The sequence below is a fragment of the Neoarius graeffei genome, chromosome 13 (genome assembly GCF_027579695.1).
Source record: "Neoarius graeffei isolate fNeoGra1 chromosome 13, fNeoGra1.pri, whole genome shotgun sequence".
NCBI lineage: Eukaryota > Metazoa > Chordata > Actinopteri > Siluriformes > Ariidae > Neoarius > Neoarius graeffei.
This window is the reverse complement of record NC_083581.1, coordinates 69722791-69740269: the sequence shown is the minus strand read 5'-3', so window position 1 is coordinate 69740269 and position 17479 is coordinate 69722791. Positions and strand designations below refer to the sequence as shown.

At 40.9% G+C, this 17479-nt stretch overlaps 1 protein-coding gene across 4 annotated transcripts in view; it reads left to right on the top strand.

Annotated features, from left to right (window-relative positions):
• The window catches only part of stat6 (signal transducer and activator of transcription 6, interleukin-4 induced), a 231692-nt gene that overhangs the window by 187927 nt on the left and 26286 nt on the right, over nucleotides 1–17479 (top strand). For all 4 annotated transcript variants that reach the window (XM_060938425.1, XM_060938423.1, XM_060938424.1 and 1 more), the window contains exons 10-13: nucleotides 688–775; nucleotides 962–1084; nucleotides 9797–9889; nucleotides 13403–13606. In XM_060938425.1, the coding sequence (XP_060794408.1) occupies nucleotides 688–775; nucleotides 962–1084; nucleotides 9797–9889; nucleotides 13403–13606 (508 nt within the window). The remainder of the gene's footprint in view (nucleotides 1–687; nucleotides 776–961; nucleotides 1085–9796; nucleotides 9890–13402; nucleotides 13607–17479) is intronic.

Below are 17479 nucleotides of genomic sequence, written 5' to 3'. Positions count from 1 at the left end.
TTTCCTTCGATATGCTTTGGACTTTTGCACAGTACTGCAATTAACTGATGTTAGCTATTTACCTGTTGAAGCTTATAGCTAAAAATATAATGATAGATATTATTTCAAGGGGTGGCACGGTGGTGTAGTGGTTAGCGCTGTCGCCTCACAGCAAGAAGGTCCTGGGTTCGAGCCCCGGGGCCGGCGAGGGCCTTTCTGTGTGGAGTTTGCATGTTCTCCCCGTGTCCGCGTGGGTTTCCTCCGGGTGCTCCGGTTTCCCCCACAGTCCAAAGACATGCAGGTTAGGTTAACTGGTGACTCTAAATTGAGCGTAGGTGTGAATGGTTGTCTGTGTCTATGTGTCAGCCCTGTGATGACCTGGCGACTTGTCCAGGGTGTACCCCGCCTTTCGCCCGTAGTCAGCTGGGATAGGCTCCAGCTTGCCTGCGACCCTGTAGAACAGGATAAAGCGGCGAGAGATAATGAGAATGAGATGAGATATTATTTCACATCAATGAGCACAAAACATTGTCCTTTTACCTTGACCCAAAGTAATAGTGCAACATTTTTTTCAAACAGGAAAATCAAGTTGAGATTTCCAGGAAAAAAAAACATTCTTAATGTGAAATGTTTGAAGGGAGTAGGGTTTCCAAGGGTTTCAAGGCTAATAGGAGCTAATTTCCTCTCCCTGTGATTTTTATTTTTCAGTGAGAACGTAGGAGACCTGATTAACAGCACCGCCATTTTGGAACACAACACAACCAGCAAGAGCACATGTGCGACTTTCAGGAATATGGTTTGTACAACATGAGCTCCTTTTAACAACACGCGGAAAACTTTCGAATAAAAGTTAGCCCTCTGCTCTCCGTGTTGTATGAGATTTAGCGAGCAGTGACGTGATCACGTGATTTTGGTGGAAAGAGCACCAAAATCAGGATTCTGCTGGTCATTGTTGTAAATGGTTATTGTTTCTCTTTCACAGTCCATCAGGAAGATCAAGCGTGCAGACAGGAAGGGCTCGGAGTCAGTAACGGAGGAGAAGTTCGCTTTGCTTTTCACTTCAGAGATAACCATCACAGGCTGTGACAGTCCTTACAGTGTCCAGGTATCTTTTGTGGTATTTTTTTTTATTATTTTGTTGTTGTTGTTGTTGGGTTTTTTGTTTGTTTGTTTGTTTGTTTGTTTGTTTGCTTTCTCAGTTAATCAGACTGCACCATATGTGTTGCTTTGTGATTGTTTGCACTGTAAAGCTCAGTCAGTGAGTGTGTTTACACACTAAACAGTCTTATTACTAAGATAAATCATAGTTTGGCATTCATTTGATGAACATGTTTACATACATGCAAATTAATTAATTGCTCGGTTTCCATCGCAGGCATCAAACTCAAAACCAACGCATGGCCTGCTGCCTCGTTTCACTCAACCTGCTCAAACTTGCAAATAGTAATATCATAACAGCCGCTGGTTCCTATGACTCAGCATTTTAGCATGAACGAGAATTCACACCAGACCCATAGCGTAGTAATTTCACACATTCTATGCTGCATAAAACCTACACCTGTTTATTGGGTTTGATATAACTCAGACCTGTGACCTCCCAAACACAGATTCATTACATTAGGCAGTTGGGCCATAGAAGGTTCACGCTGCATGCTGCACGCTACACGCTACACGTTCACGTGAAGAACCGGACCCTGGGCCATTAAACTTCAACTTTTCTCGGTAGTCGTCCATTTTATCTCCCTAGACCCGTTCTGATTGGCTGGCGCGGTGGTGACCTTGGGGTCGTGCATGCATTGACTGGAATTTCCATCTTCACGCCTAGAAAAAAGTGTGCATGTTCATTTCTCACTTCACGCGTGAAGTGTGCAGCGTGCAGCGTGCAACGTGAACGCCGTTCTATGGCCCAGAGCAAGTCATGCTACGTTTGTCCACTTTTCTTTACACGCGTGTAGCGTGTAGCGTGCCGCATGCAGCGTGCAGCGTGAACCTTCTATGGCCCAGCTGCCTTAAAGGCATTTAGCAGACACTCTTATCCAGTACTACATACCCAGAGCACCCTGGGGTTAGGTGCCTTGCTCAAAGGCACTTCAGCCATTCCTGCTGGTCCAGGGAATTGAACTACTACAAATCTACTTCTCTAACCATTAGGCCATATGTTAGTGCTGTGAGCGGCCATTTTGGTTTGACTCACTGACTTCAGGACTGAAGAGACTGTACCGGGTTCCCAAGTAGGAATTCCATGTCCTTTGGGTTTTTCTTAGTCGGAGGTTGGGAATTTCAGGTTTAAATACACTTTAAGGTCCCAAGTTTACTTTAGAGGATGTGGCTTCGTGCAGTTCAGACCCGGACGTGTGCATGGGTGTATCCAAAGCATAGTCAATATTAGGGCTGTAATGATACACCCAACTCTCGATTCGATTCGTATCGCGATTTTTGACCCACGATTCGATACACCCACGATTTTTTTTAAAATGTTTTTTTAAAGTAGTAAATTTGACTTATTAACATTTACTTACTTACATTAACTATTTAATAACAAATAATTCAGACCACTGCAGAGAATGAGTAATATGTATGCAAAAATGAACAAATGTATATCCAAAGATTGTTTTATTTCTCAAAATAATACTGTTGAGCCGGAAGCTCTGTTTTTTTCAGTTCTGAAAAAGTCATTTTTCCAAATCGTGTAAATCCGTTAAGATTTTTTTTTGGGGGGGGGGTGGCTCTCTCACTGTCTCACTCTCATAGGGCCAATGATTTTCTGTGATCGCGGAAAACAAATGGAAATTACGGAATTTTTATGGTGAAACATTGCTCGCGTGTCAAAATGTAACTACCGCAGAAGGCTTCTGCCCAAGCAGACACGCCTTCAGTGTTGCCAGATATTGCTAACGTTTTCCACCCCAAAATATGTTCAAAACCAGCCAAAAAGCACCTAAACCTGCCCAATCTGGCAACACTGCATGCCTTTCCGGTCAAGTGATTGTGATTGGCTTGTGGCACACCTAGCCAGCCAATGAGCTGCTTGTTTACAGATTCGCTCCCCGCGTCGCAACCAGAATGGCGACCGCTTAAAAGAAATGAATGCTCTGCCAGTGGCGAGTGTGGACGTCGCGTGACTCGCAGAAGATTGTCGCAGGTCGGCGAAAAAACGACTTACTAATAGATATTAAAAAAAAAAGTAATTTAAGTAAGTTTAAAATGTAATTTAAATAAAAAGTAAAGTATTCATAAATTGAAGTTTGGAAGTGCCTCTGTTTTTGGGCTGAGGAGAAGTTTGAAAGGGTGTACCGCGATTCTGCCTTCTTGTATCGCAATACGGATCGTGGCTCTGCATATCGCAATTTCGATTTTGATACGCATATCGTTACAGCCCTAGTCAATATTGCAGACACATCAGTGTACACGCTGAGGGGGAAGCCACAGCCTAATGGTTAGAGAAGCAGCTTTAGGGTGAGAAGGTTGCTGGTTCAATTCCCTGGACCAGTAGGAATGGTTGAAGTGCCCTTGAGCAAGACACCTAACCCCCTACCAACTGTCCCTAGGCTGCTCTGGATAAGACCTGTGATTTAGAGGCACCAATGTTGTTCATCAACAGGGCATTTTTAGCAGGCAAAATACACATTACATTACAGGCATTTAGCAGATGCTCTTATCCAGAGCAACATAAGCAGGGCAGTTGGGGTTTCAGTGTCTTACTCAAGGGCACTTCAGCCATTCCTGCTGGTCCAGGGAACCAAAGTAGCAACCTTTTGATCCCAAAGCTGCTTCTGTTACCATTAGACCATGGCTTCCCCATGGCTTCAGACCCATGCCCAGTGTTGGCCTTTAGTGCAATTGAGTAACTGGCTCCAAATCCCAAATTGTATCACACACAGTGGTAATTTTGACAAGAATCTTAATTGTAGTTTTAGTCTCAGTTGCTTAGTGAAAATTGTCATTGGTTTTAGTCACATTTTAGCGGAGCTGCCCATGCGCACAAAGCATCTACCTGATTTTTGGTGGTTTTTGATCATAGGACATCCATCCATACATGTACCACCACAGGGAACCCGATTATAAGTGCAAGGCAATGTATCTCATAATCATTTGACCACTGGACAAGGGAATTTATATCTTTATTTCCACAAGATAGATGGGTTTTTATCCAGCACTTATTTTTAATTAGTTTTTTTTAAATAACGTGATTATTTACTAACACCTTTTACGGAAAAAATTCACGACAGTTTCATATAAAACTGGTTTAAACAGTTTTATATGAAACTACACCGCACCCAGTGTTGGATTAGTCTTGTTACAAGTAACCTGCTCTGTAAGTGTTCAAAGGAAACAGAAGAGCCGCTACATGTACTTCTTTCATACATCATTAGCTCTCTGTCCATACGGTCGATGACTGATTACCACTGCGTGGCGTCCGTCGTCCACAATTCAATTAAAGCGTATTTCCTTCATTAATTCTCCATGGGTTTCCATTCCGATTGTTATGTTTGAAAGAACTCATCACTCCGCACAAAACTTGGTCATTGTTTTGTCAAATTTTTTTGCTAACGAGTTACTAATTAGGCCAAATTAACGAATTAGGCCAACTTTTCCAGGCCTCTCACTAGAATTCTATCTCCTCTCACAGTTCTCATCCGATTTCAGTTCTGATCGATGTTTTGGGTAGATCTTTCCATGACGAACAAAACTTGTTTGATTCTTGATTTTCTTGTTTACAACTTTGTTTATTTTCAGTTAAATCGTATCTCCTCTCTCAGTTCTCAGTGGATTTCAGTTCTGATTGTTTTAGTTGAAAGAACTAGTCCTTCTGCACAAAACATGGTCATTGTATTGTCAATTTTTTTCTAACAAATTAGTAATTAGGTCAACTTAAGAACTTTTCTTCTGACTAGAATTGGATCTCCTCTCTCATTTATCATGCGAATTCAGTTCTGATCGATGTTTTGGGTCGATCTTCCCTTCTTTGGGGAACAAAATTTAGTCCTTTGTTGATTTTCCTGTTGAAGAGAATGATGTGGAGGTTGGTCCTCTCTCACATCGTCACATTTCAGTTCTGTTTGATGTTTTGGTCGTCATGGTTGTTTTGATGGAAGGTCAGATGAGCTACTATGTCCTTGATGTTCTGGTATAAAAATGAATTTCGTCTCGTCTTTACCAGGGTTCCCGCGGGTCCTTAAAAAGTCTTAAAAAGTCTTAAATCCAACTTTCGGTTTTCAAGGCCTAAAAACGTCTTAAATTGTTTGGAATGACTGGAATTTTCGAAAGGGAGGTATTAAATTTAATACTGGACCGAACGAGTGAAATGTCTCCATCCGGTTTGGGGTATTTTTTTAACCGTAATTTTAAAAGTGACCAGCGTACCTTTTGGGGGCAGCATTGGTTCTGTGCGTTCTGTGCATTCCGTAGCTCAAGAACTAACGTTAGGAGGCTACTGGAGGCGGTGTGGTGTGGTGTGGTGGTTGTGAAGAGTGAGAGATGCGCAGGGAGCTTACGTGGGTGCTAGAAAGCGTTGATAATTATGGGAAGATGTCTGTTTAACGACAAGTAGTTGGGGGATGACAAATACACACAGAAAAAGAACAATGGATTTCCTGTTACTGTTTAATATATTGTCATCATTCTGCATGTTTAGTATCTATTGTGCCATAGTCAAATCTGTTCAGACTGTATCAGTTGTGCGGTTGTCTTGTGATCATTGGGCAAGAAACAAAAGAATCCATTGAGGTTCTTCATGAAGTGGTGTGTCAGCAATGCTATGACAAACAACACATACCTGAGGTATTAGACGAGCAAACAAAATGTTCTTGTGTGGTTCTTTCTAACAGGCACAGAAACCAGACTTGTGCTGGTTTTTTTTTTTCACCAGTATGACACAGGATTAGAAAGATTAAATTATAAAGAAGTAGTACAACTTGTTTGAGGTAGTAATAATAACAAGGGTTTGCTATTATATAGTGATGACAAGCATTTATACCTTTCTGATGATGTTCATCAGAAAGATCAGGTTGATGGGACACAAATTATCAGCTTATCTGATGGATTTGTCATTCCATTATCATTCCGGTCATGAATTTGGTTGCTTGTCAACCGTTTCGTAAAGAACCTGAAGAAATGTTAATATGAAAGAAAGCAACATACTACGTAATGCCACCTGTAGGGAGGCTAAGGAGAGGGTAAAGAGCTCAACATGTAGTGAAACCCACCTGTACTTTTGGTACTAATTGTACGTTTGGTCTTCTAGGCTTTCAGAGACAACCGAAGGGTTTCTGGGAGCTAAAACTTTTAAAATGTACAATCAGGTCTATAAATATTTGGACATAGTTCCAGTGAATTGTGGCAACAATTTAAGGAAGGCCCAACTATGGGTGTCCACAAACTTTTGGCCACATAGTATACTGTATGTGGGCCTTCCTTTTTAAGGGACCAGAAGTGATCGGACAATTGGGTACTCGGCTGTTCCATGGCCAGGTGTGTGTGTTATTCTGTCATTAATTACATCATGTGTTGTCCGTTGTCCGTTCGGTGTTGTCCACATTCCACGAAAATCACTTCTTCTCTCTCAGTTCTTCACCAATTTTTATTCTTTTTGGCAGGAAGGTAGGTGGGGTGCATATATATATATATATATATATATATATATATATATATATATATATATATATATATATATCTTCTACCCAAATTTGCATAATTGCAATTAATAATGAAGATATGGAATAATTTAGCCCTAATGAGTAGTTTCCACACAAATCGCTGCTTCTCCCTCAATTCATCACCGATTTTGATTCTTTCTGGTATGAAGGTCGGGGTACCTAGGGTGCATAAAACTTCTACCCAGATTTGCTTCATTACAATTATTAATGAAGTTATGGACTAATTAAGCCTTAATGAGTGAGCAGTTCAACAAAATTTGCTTCTTCTCAGTCAATTCCTTGCCGTTTTGTATTCTTTCTGACAAATAGGTCGGTATTCCTAGGGTGGATAGAGCGTCTATATATAGCTTGAATATAGTGTATATAGCTTGTATATAGCTTGCAACATTTATTGCACAAGGTGGCCCACTTTAGATTGTTCCTTCTGGACTAGATGGGGCCAGAGTGAGCTACGCTGTCACTGATTAATTGTTTAATTTTTTTGTACTGTATCACATACTACAACTGCGAGTTGCCCTAGTGGTTAGCATGTCATCTCGATTGGGAGATCACAAGTTCTCAAGTTCTTTTTGCGGTCAGGTCATACCAACAACCATCACAAAAATGGTACCTACTGCTGTCCGGTAAGGCACGCTGCAATACAGATGCATGTGGGGAGTCAAACTCTCGCGGTTACCAGAGGACTAACCCCCCACTGTGACCCTAGCCGTATAATAGCCGAGAGGCTGAGGGCTATAGAAACAGAGATTGGCGCCACCCAATGTGCTTTAAGGATTTGGTTAGTACTGGGTCAGGAGACTGCCTGGGAAGACCAGATTCTGGCACGGGAACGACTTTGACTTTGGTATCACATACTAGGCATTGAGATGTGTATCATATCATATGAAAGAACAAGATTCATGCCCCCAATAGTTCCAACCAAGATCAATGAGCTCACACTGATTAGATTTTCAGCCGCTGCACTGAACACCTTACATCTCCAAATAACCGTCGACCTAATCTGGAAGGATAGTGGAATTACAGGATTAGTCAAAATTATGTTAACACTTAAATGGTAGAAACCAATCGGATCTGTAGTGGACGTTCATCAATGGCGTACTGCTGCACCATCTGTAAGTAGACGTCTGATGTCACTGTTGGGGTGTCAAAAAAGTAGGGCCCAATTACGCCAGCAGCAGTCACGGCGCACCACATTCAGGAGAAAAATAATCCATTAGTGTTAACATAATTTTGACTAACCCTGTATTTTGGACCACATACTGAGAAGAAGTGTCACTCCAGCACTTGGGAAGATCAGGATGCATTGGAGACATTACTCATAGACAGACAGCATGCTGACCATAGTCTCATTGGGAATACACGTTAGATTACAGTGTGCCCATTATAATAAGAACTGCATGGATAAAAGTGCTATAGTGCCCGAGGGAGACGATGCAGATTTACCTGTCTGTTTGCTCACGATGCAGAAAACAAATGACAATAAGTAGCCCAGGAGTAATAGGGTTATACCCAGAACAAATTAGTAACAAGCTGAAAATTTCAGAATATGTTCAGAATACCTTTAGGAATAACATACTAAAAGTCCCCAGAAATCCCCCTTGTGCTCTCTGAGAAATTCAAGATGGCGTCCAAAATGGCCGCCAAATGGAGATCTGCCCATATCTCAGGCCCAAAACAAAATATTAATTCAATTAAAAGGTCAGAATATATGTTTTCTAGGGTAGGAGAGTAAATTCCAACATGTGTGTATTAACATTATATAATAACAATGTACACATTATTATAACAGTATATTTGTGTATAGTGTGGATCCATTGGTTACTCGTTCACTCCGTATCATCCTATTCTGTTCACAAAACAACAAACACAATTACTACGGGTTGGAGCACTTATTTTCATTAATATTAATTAAAGTAAATTGGTGGTGTAAAATGAAAAATGGCATGTTAAAAGGTCATGCTGAGTTCAGTCATTTTTAAAAGGTCATGCTGAGTTTAGTCATTTTTTGTCCGAACACACTGGCATTGCTAGTAGTAAAGACTGGCGCTAGAAACTCAAAGATGAATTTTTTTCCACCCTTAAACAAGCTTGAATAAATTCCCTACTTCACTGATGGTACAACAAAGGTCCAAGCATTACAACTGAGGCACTGAGAAGTGCTTAAGTCTACTCATTGTTTATAAGCAAGAGCTTTTATTGAGGCAGACCTTTTTGTCATGAAAGTCACCGGAATGTTGAAGAAGTGTACTGAAACAGCTTGCCATTGTAGTTTTAGAAGATAGAGTTCTCAAATTTAATTTCCCTTTAATATTTTATCAAAGCTTAAAGATGCACTAAATATTAAGGAAATTGATGTCTAATTGTTGTCTTACATTATGTTCATGTATGTAGGTAGCCTACTAAGCTAATCTGTCAATCATGTCAACCATCAAATTCCATGTAATTTCCACATTAATGACCTTGTAACCTTGGTTAATTTTAATTTTAACAGTGTGACAATGGTGAATTTGCATTGCTTGTATGAGAGAACGTATAATTTAACATTTTAATTGCATTTATATTATGTTTTATCCCTGAGATATTGAAAAGTCTCCAATCGGCGGCCATTTGGGACGCCATCTTGAATTTCTCAGAGAGCACAAGGGGGATTTCTGGGGACTTTTAGTATGTTATTCCTAAGGGTATTCTGAAAAATTCAGCTTGTTACTAGTTGTTCCGGGTTGGACTCAATTTTGAGCTAATGCTCTTGAGCTAATGCTCTTGAGCTAATGCTCTTGGGCTAAAGTAGGAGTGCCACTATTTATACAGCTGTTTCACATTCATACTGAATTACTGGTTTGCTTTTATGGGATTTAAACAGCCTGATATAATCAGAATCCGTGTTCTTACTTGGTGGGCTGTGTGGTATTTTCCAGCCAGGATAACAGCTATGTGTAACATCCTAAAAGCCATGCTGAATGGTTGAATTGAACATGCTTTTATTAAAGGTTTTGTAAAGGCTTTTTTGTTTTCAAAGGCTTTTTTGTTTGCGGCATAAAAAGCACTGAGCGTCTCGGATACTGCATCAGTGCAATGAAAACTTAAATTTTAGAAAAAGGTTTTATAAAATTGTGTCCAAGACTGTTGTTGTTTTTTGACAGGTGTTTCTTTTCCTCTTGCAGGTGATCTCACTTCCTGTTGTTGTAATCGTACATGGCAGTCAGGAGAACAATGCTATGGCCACCATCATTTGGGACTGTGCATTCTCTGAAGCTGTGAGTAGCACAGTCTAGGTTTCTTATTAAATAATTAAGGAATAAACTACAGCAGTCCGTACTGTGATAGGAAAATAATCAACAATCGGGGGGGTGAGGCAGCCTAACGTGAAACAGAGTTACTGTGAGCATCCTAACATTGATTATTTTCCCGTAACAGTATGTCAGGACACATTTTATCCTTTTAATTCTTGCCACAGCAGTTTGTCAATGTTAACTAAAATATACCTTGTTAGTCCTGAAGACTTTGCAGTGTTGGAAAACTTACATTTTCACCTTTAGCTCTGACTGTTACACAGTGTTGTCACTGGAGACTCCTTCCCAAAGTGTTAAATAGAGGCTTTGAACCATCACATGACCCCCATAGCAACGGTAACTATGCTGCCATGACAGGAGGCAGCATGTAGTGCTTCATTCACACGAGTTAGCTGTTATTGATTGGTACAGGAAGGTTTTGGACTTGCAAATCGTTCTGAACAAAACAAAGACATCAGATTTTTTAATTTACCAAAAGTAATTCATCATCAGGGGAAAAACTAGAGAGATTTCTAAATGTACAGTGGTGCTTGAAAGTTTGTGAACCCTTTAGAATTTTCTATATTTCTACATAAATATGACCTAAAACATCATCAGATTTTCACACAAGTCCTAAAAGTAGATAAAGATAACCCAGTTAAACAAATGAGACAAAAATATTATACTTGGTCATTTATTTATTGAGGAAAATGTTCCAATATTACACATCTGTGAGTGGCAAAAGGATGTGACCCTTTGCTTTCAGTATCTGGTGTGACCCCCTTGTGCAGCAATAACTGCAACTAAACGTTTGCGGTAACTGTTGATCAGTCCTGCACACCGGCTTGGAGGAATTTTAGCCCAATCCTCCGTACAGAACAGCTTCAACTCTGGGATGTTGGTGGGTTTCCTCACATGAACTGCTCGCTTCAGGTCCTTCCACAACATTTCCATTGGATTAAGGTCAGGACTTTGACTTGGCCATTCCAAAACATTAACTTCATTCTTCTTTAACCATTCTTTGGTAAAATGACTTGTTTGCTTAGGGTCGTTGTCTTGCTGCATGACCCACCTTCTCTTGAGATTCAGTTCATGGACAGATGTCCTGACATTTTCCTTTAGAATTCACTGGTATAATTCAGAATTCATTGTTCCATCAATGATGGCAAGCCGTCCTGGCCCAGATGCAGCAAAACAGGCCCAAACCATGATACTACCACCACCATGTTTCACAGATGGGATAAGGTTCTTATGCTGGAATGCAGTGTTTTCCTTTCTCCAAACATAACACTTCTCATTTAAACCAAAAAGTTCTATTTTGGTCTCATCCATCCACAAAACATTTTTCCAAGAGCCTTCTGGGTTGTCCACGTGATCTTTAGCAAACTGCAGACGAGCAGCAATGTTCTTTTTGGAGAGCAGTGGCTTTCTCCTTGCAACCCTGTCATGCACACCATTGTTGTTCAGTGTTTTCCTGATGGTGGACTCATGAACATTAACATTAGTCAATGTGAGAGAGGCCTACAGTTGCTTAGAAGTTACCCTGGGGTCCTTTGTGACCTCATCGACTATTACATGCCTTGCTCTTGGAGTGATCTTTGTTGGTCGACCACTCCTGGGGAGGGTAACAATGGTCTTGAATTTCCTCCATTTGTACACAATCTGTCTGACTGTGGATTGGTGGAGTCCAAACTCTTTAGAGATGGTTTTGTAACCTTTTCCAGCCTGATGAGCATCAACAACGCTTTTTCTGAGGTCCTCAGAAATCTCCTTTGTTCATGCCATGATACACTTCCACAAACATGTGTTGTGAAGATCAGACTTTGATAGATCCCTGTTCTTTAAATAAAACAGGGTGCCCACTCACACCTGATTGTCATCCCACTGATTGAAAACACCTGACTCTAATTTAAAATTCAAATTAACTGCTAATCCTAGAGGTTCACATACTTTTGCCACTCACAGATATGGAATATTGGATCATTTTCCTCAATAAATAAATGACCAAGTATAATATTTTTGTCTCATTTGTTTAACTGGGTTCTCTTTATCTACTTTTAGGACTTGTGTGAAAATCTGATGATGTTTTAGGCCGTATTTATGCAGAAATATAGAACATTCTTAAGGGTTCACAAACTTTCAAGCACCACTGTAGAAGGGAAAAATGGGGAAAAAACATTCAGTTGGAACTCGGTGTCGAATGGAGAGGTCAAAAACCCAGCGGTATGCTTTTCCACGAAACTAATAATTCCAAAAAAAATTATTTCACAACTGCAGCGTGGTGCTCATTCTTATCCAATGAAGTAAACATGAGCATCAACAGAGCAGCTCTGCACAGCCTTAACTTCTAACCTTCACAGAGATTTAAAAAGTGCATTTACATTTGGGGATCCTTCGGAGCGCGTTGTGCACGCACTTGGGACCCAGTCATTATGGGAAACACCTGATGCTGATTTCAGTGCAATCAGCACGTGCATGTAAGGATACAGAGGCTTTGTGAAATATTATCATTATCACTGTCATGTTTGTTTCTAGCCATGATTATGACTCTGCTTTCGGTTTTGCTTGTATTTTGTTTTTGTAAATATCACACCTGCTAATAAACACTCTTCCTGCACTTAGATCCGTCTACTGCCACGTACCTGACAGAATACTTCACAAAGTCTCTGTGAAAACAGCGTCCTTATCTGTGCACACTGATTGCGCTCAAATCAGCATCAGGTGTTTCCCATAACGACTGGGTCCCAAGTGCACGTATAACACGCTCTGAAGGATCCACGAATGTAAGCGCACTTTTTAAATCTCAGTGAAGGTTAGACTCTGCAGAGCCACTGTGTTGATGCTCATGTTCACTTCACTGTACAAGCATGAGCACCTTGCTGCGGCTGTGAAATTACATTTTTTTTTAAATCCTTACCTTCGTGGAAATGAAGTGAGCATACCGTCGGGTTTTTGACCTTTCCATTCGACATCGAGTCCCACTGAATGTTTTTTTCCCATTTTCCTTTTTTACGTTTAGAAATCTCTATAGTGTTTTTCCCTGGATGATGAATTACTTTTGGTAAATTAAAAATCTGATGTCTTTGTTTTGTTAAAAATGATTTGCATGTCCAAAAACGCAGCAAAATCTTCCCATACCAATCAATAACAACTAACTCGGCTGAAGGAAGCACTACAAGCGTGCACCCTGTCATGGCGGCATAGTTACCGTTGCTATGGGGTCACATGACAATGTAAAGCCTCTATACACACCTCCTCCCAGAGAACTTTACCATATCACTAATGCACAAGTGCCTGTGCAAGCTGTTAATATAGAAACAATAATGTATTACAAGTGCATTAACATGATATAAACCCGTAAATATAGTTCTAACATTGAGCTTTTCTAGAAAATGACAACAAAACCAACATCTAATTCAAGATTCAGACTCAAGAATGAACAGCGCTGTGGTATAAGAAGTGTGATTAAATAGTGTTTTTGTGTCGTCATGTCTACAGAACAGGATCCCATTCGTGGTGCCTGATCGAGTGCCCTGGAGCCAGATGTCTGATGCTCTGAACTGTAAGTTCATGTCCGAGGTGCAGACCACGCACGCGTTAGACATAGGCAACTTACACTGCCTCGCTCAGAAGATCTTCGACAAGCCGGACAATTCAGAGGACTTCAGCAACACACCGGTGTCCTGGGCTCAGTTCAACAAGGTATTATTTCTGTTATTAATGAAGTGTGGACATGTGCAGTAGTGTCAAAAGTCCATGAAACTCTTTTTTTGTAAATTTCATTTAACAGTATTACCGTAATTCAACATTTTATTCAGCTGATACATTTGTTTTTTGTCTAACAGCATGTTTCATTTCATTTTCTACACCGCTTATCTATTGCGGGTCGCAGGGAAGCTGGAGCTAATCCAGCTGACATCGGGCACATCCCGGGACAGGTCACTAATCCATCACAGGGCCAACACAGAGAGACAGACAGCCATTCATGCTCACATACACACCTATGGGTAAATTAGCGTAGCCAGTTGACCTAATCCACATGTCTTTGGACTGTGGGGGAAACCGGAGCACCCGGAGAAAACCCACGCTGGCATGAGGAAAACATGCAAACTCCACACAGAAAGGCCTCAGTCCGGCTACGAGGTTCGAACCTTGTAGCTGTGAGGTGACGGTGCTAACCACCGTGCCACCCTTAATAGCATATATTTAATTCAAATCTTAATACATATCCTCTCGGTGACATTTTAGGGTAGTTCTTCAGTAACAGAATTACATTCACAGAAAAATGTGGTAACTTTTTTTAGTTGCAGTACTCAAGATCCATCCATCATCTGTAGCCGCTTATCCTGTCCTACAGGGTCGCAGGCAAGCTGGAGCCTATCCCAGCTGACTACGGGCGAAAGGCGGGGTACACCCTGGACAAGTCGCCAGGTCATCACAGGGCTGACACATAGACACAGACAACCATTCACACTCACATTCACACCTACGGTCAATTTAGAGTCACCAGTTAACCTAACCTGCATGTCTTTGGACTGTGGGGGAAACCGGAGCACCCGGAGGAAACCCACACGGACACGGGGAGAACATGCAAACTCCGCACAGAAAGGCCCTCGCCGGCCATTGGGCTCGAACCCAGGACTTTCTTGCTGTGAGGCGACAGCGCTAACCACTACACCACCGTGCTGCCAGTACTCAAGATAATGGTATTAAATAAAAATTTCACACTGTATGGGGTATCTTTTGACCCGAAACAAAGCATAGAAAAATTGGCTATGCTGAACTCTGAACACAAAATCTTTTATGAGGAAAGAAAAGTCAGTCACGGAATTACATCAGAAAAAAACTGAACTTTCATTTCTTAAAATTCAACCCAAAATTTCTCTGAAATGACATTGCTATAATTGGGGTGATGATTTTTAAATATGGTTTTCAGGACATTTTGCCTTGGATTCCATACTTTAACAATATCCCTGAGCTGACCAGGCAATCTTAATAATTTCATAATTTTGACCTCTCTGCTGAAGAATTACCCTTTAAGTGTAGAACTTGATTCCAGTCTCGAGACATTTACTGCATTAACTTGGACTTGTTCCGGAATTATTGGCGGTTGTACTTGGACTTTGTGAAAATAATGTTCATGATTTCTTTTACATGCACAAAGTTTTGCAAGAAGTTTCTATCTTCTAGGAAATAGACTAATCCTTGACACAATGCATGAATAAAGAAGAGTGAAAGGAGCTGAGTCACACTTCCCAGAATCCAGTTGGTTATTTTTGTTTGGAAATCACGTAGCCCTACTCTGCTAGCTTTCTGTACAGCAAAACCTCTGCAAATTCACTGTTTATGATCCCTTCGAAATCCATCTCAAGTTTTCCTCATCCCCTCATCTGGGGAAGCCATGGCCTAATGCACGGGCGATTGCTCTAAGACAACGAGGGAGGCTCAGCCTCCTCTAAAAATGACGAACATCGTGTAGGATGAATTGCGCTAGGCTTATGTTATAGCCGACCTTATAACATTGCTATTTCAGATCCAGAATCATAGAAATATATGTGCTCAACCCAACTACAGTGTGAAATCATTCCGTTGTAACTTTCCCCAGTTCGCCTAATGTGTGCGTGAGTTTTTCCCCCTCGTGACAGCGCGATGCAGCCCAGCCTCAGTGGACTTCAATGGCATTTGGGAGCTGTGCGCTTTTCAATCTCAAAATGCAAGACGATTATTGGACAAATACTGCGAAAACGCCCGCCCCACGGAGTCCCACGGACTCCCAGCCTCAGTGGACTTCAATGGCATTTGGGAGCTATGCGCTTTTCAATATCAAAATGCAAGACGGTTATTGGACAAATACTGCGAAAACGCCCGCCCACGGACTCCGAGGCTCACAGTGGGAGGGACATGTCAGTTTCCGCGAGGAGACTGGTGATTGGTGAAAGCGGCCGGATATTTTCTTTGATTGACAGCTCATTTCAAATGTAGACAGGCAGCGGTGAATTTCAGTTCAGTCCCATGCGGATTCGCAAGTGCTGTGGTGTATTGTAAGAGATCAGCTTACATTTCGATTTCATTCATTACATACGGTTTCTACCAGCTTTTTTGTTTGTATATATTTTCATTGTAAATAAAGTGTAAATATAGTGTTGTCAAGTTTGCTATCTTAGTTCCAGAAATTTCGTTTATTTGAGTGACTGAACTTGAACTTGAGGGGGCTAGTCAGCTAGCAAGAAAGCTGCACACGGATGCCAAGCATTGCTGATCTAATTTTGGCGAAGCCATTTGCCAGTCTTCCTTTCGAGGAAAAAATTAAAATTAAAGAGCAGGGTAGACCAACGCCTCAAATTGACTTGGTGAAAAAGGTAGGGAATAATACTCGTTCCTTTCAGCTCTCCTGGTACGAGAAAGTGAATTGGCTAACAGCAAGTGACCCACATCAACAACAGTAAATAGGCTACTTTAGTAATATGTCATGGATGGACCAAAAATATAGAATCTATTTAAAATGTTTATGCTGAGTGTATTATATTGGAATATATATATTTCTCTGGATATGAATTAAACACATCTACAATTTGGAAAACATTTTTAAACAAAAACACAGCCGAGAACATTTCACACTACAGACCTGGATTAAAAGTGAAGGGTTATCAAAATTGTCAATAAAACATTTCTCAGTCAAAATAAGTAAAACATAGGGAAAGTGTCATTGAATGAAATGTGTGGCACCCAGCTCTATGTTTGGCTCCCCAAGGTCAGTGCTTGTGCCTATTCCAGAACACTCTGCTGTTACTGCTGAGGTTCCTGACAAAGAGCTGCTTTCAATAATGATCAATTTTTAAACAACATGCCACAATTTTAAAATATAAAATGTTAAAATATACCCCCCCCAACACCACCATCATGTATATTGGACAGTAGGCTAATGGGCCAAAAGAACCTGTTATTTCACAGTTTGTGACCCTGCCAACAATCAGCCAGATCAGAGGCAAGAGTATGGGCAAAATTGATGTGTTTTTTCTTTTTTCTTTTAAAATCTGGAAATATCGTAACCGACCAGCCTCCCCTGTTTGAAAGACTACCAGCCGACACTGGCCTAATGGTTAGAGAAGCAGCTTTAGGACCAAAAGGTTGCCATTTGATTCCCTGGACCAGCAGGAGTGACTGAAGTGCCCTTGAGCAAAGCACCAAACCCACAACTGCTCCCTGGTTACTCTGGATAAGAGTGTCTCTTAAATGCCTGTAATGTAATCTATATATCACACATGGAAGTTTTAAGTACATTATGACTGATATTTTTCATTACATTAACTTATCCAGAGCGACATACAACATACCCAAAGCAGCCTGAGGAGCAGTTGGGGGTTGGGTCAAGTCAAGTTTATTTGTATAGTGCTTTTAACAATAGCCATTGTCGCAAAGCAGCTTTACAGAATTTTAATGACTTTAACCATGAACTAATTTTATCCCTAATCTATACCCAATGAACAAGCCTGTGGCGACAGTGGCAAGGAAAAACTCCTTGAGACGACATGAGGAAGAAACCTTGAGAGGAACCAGACTCAAAAGGGAACCCAT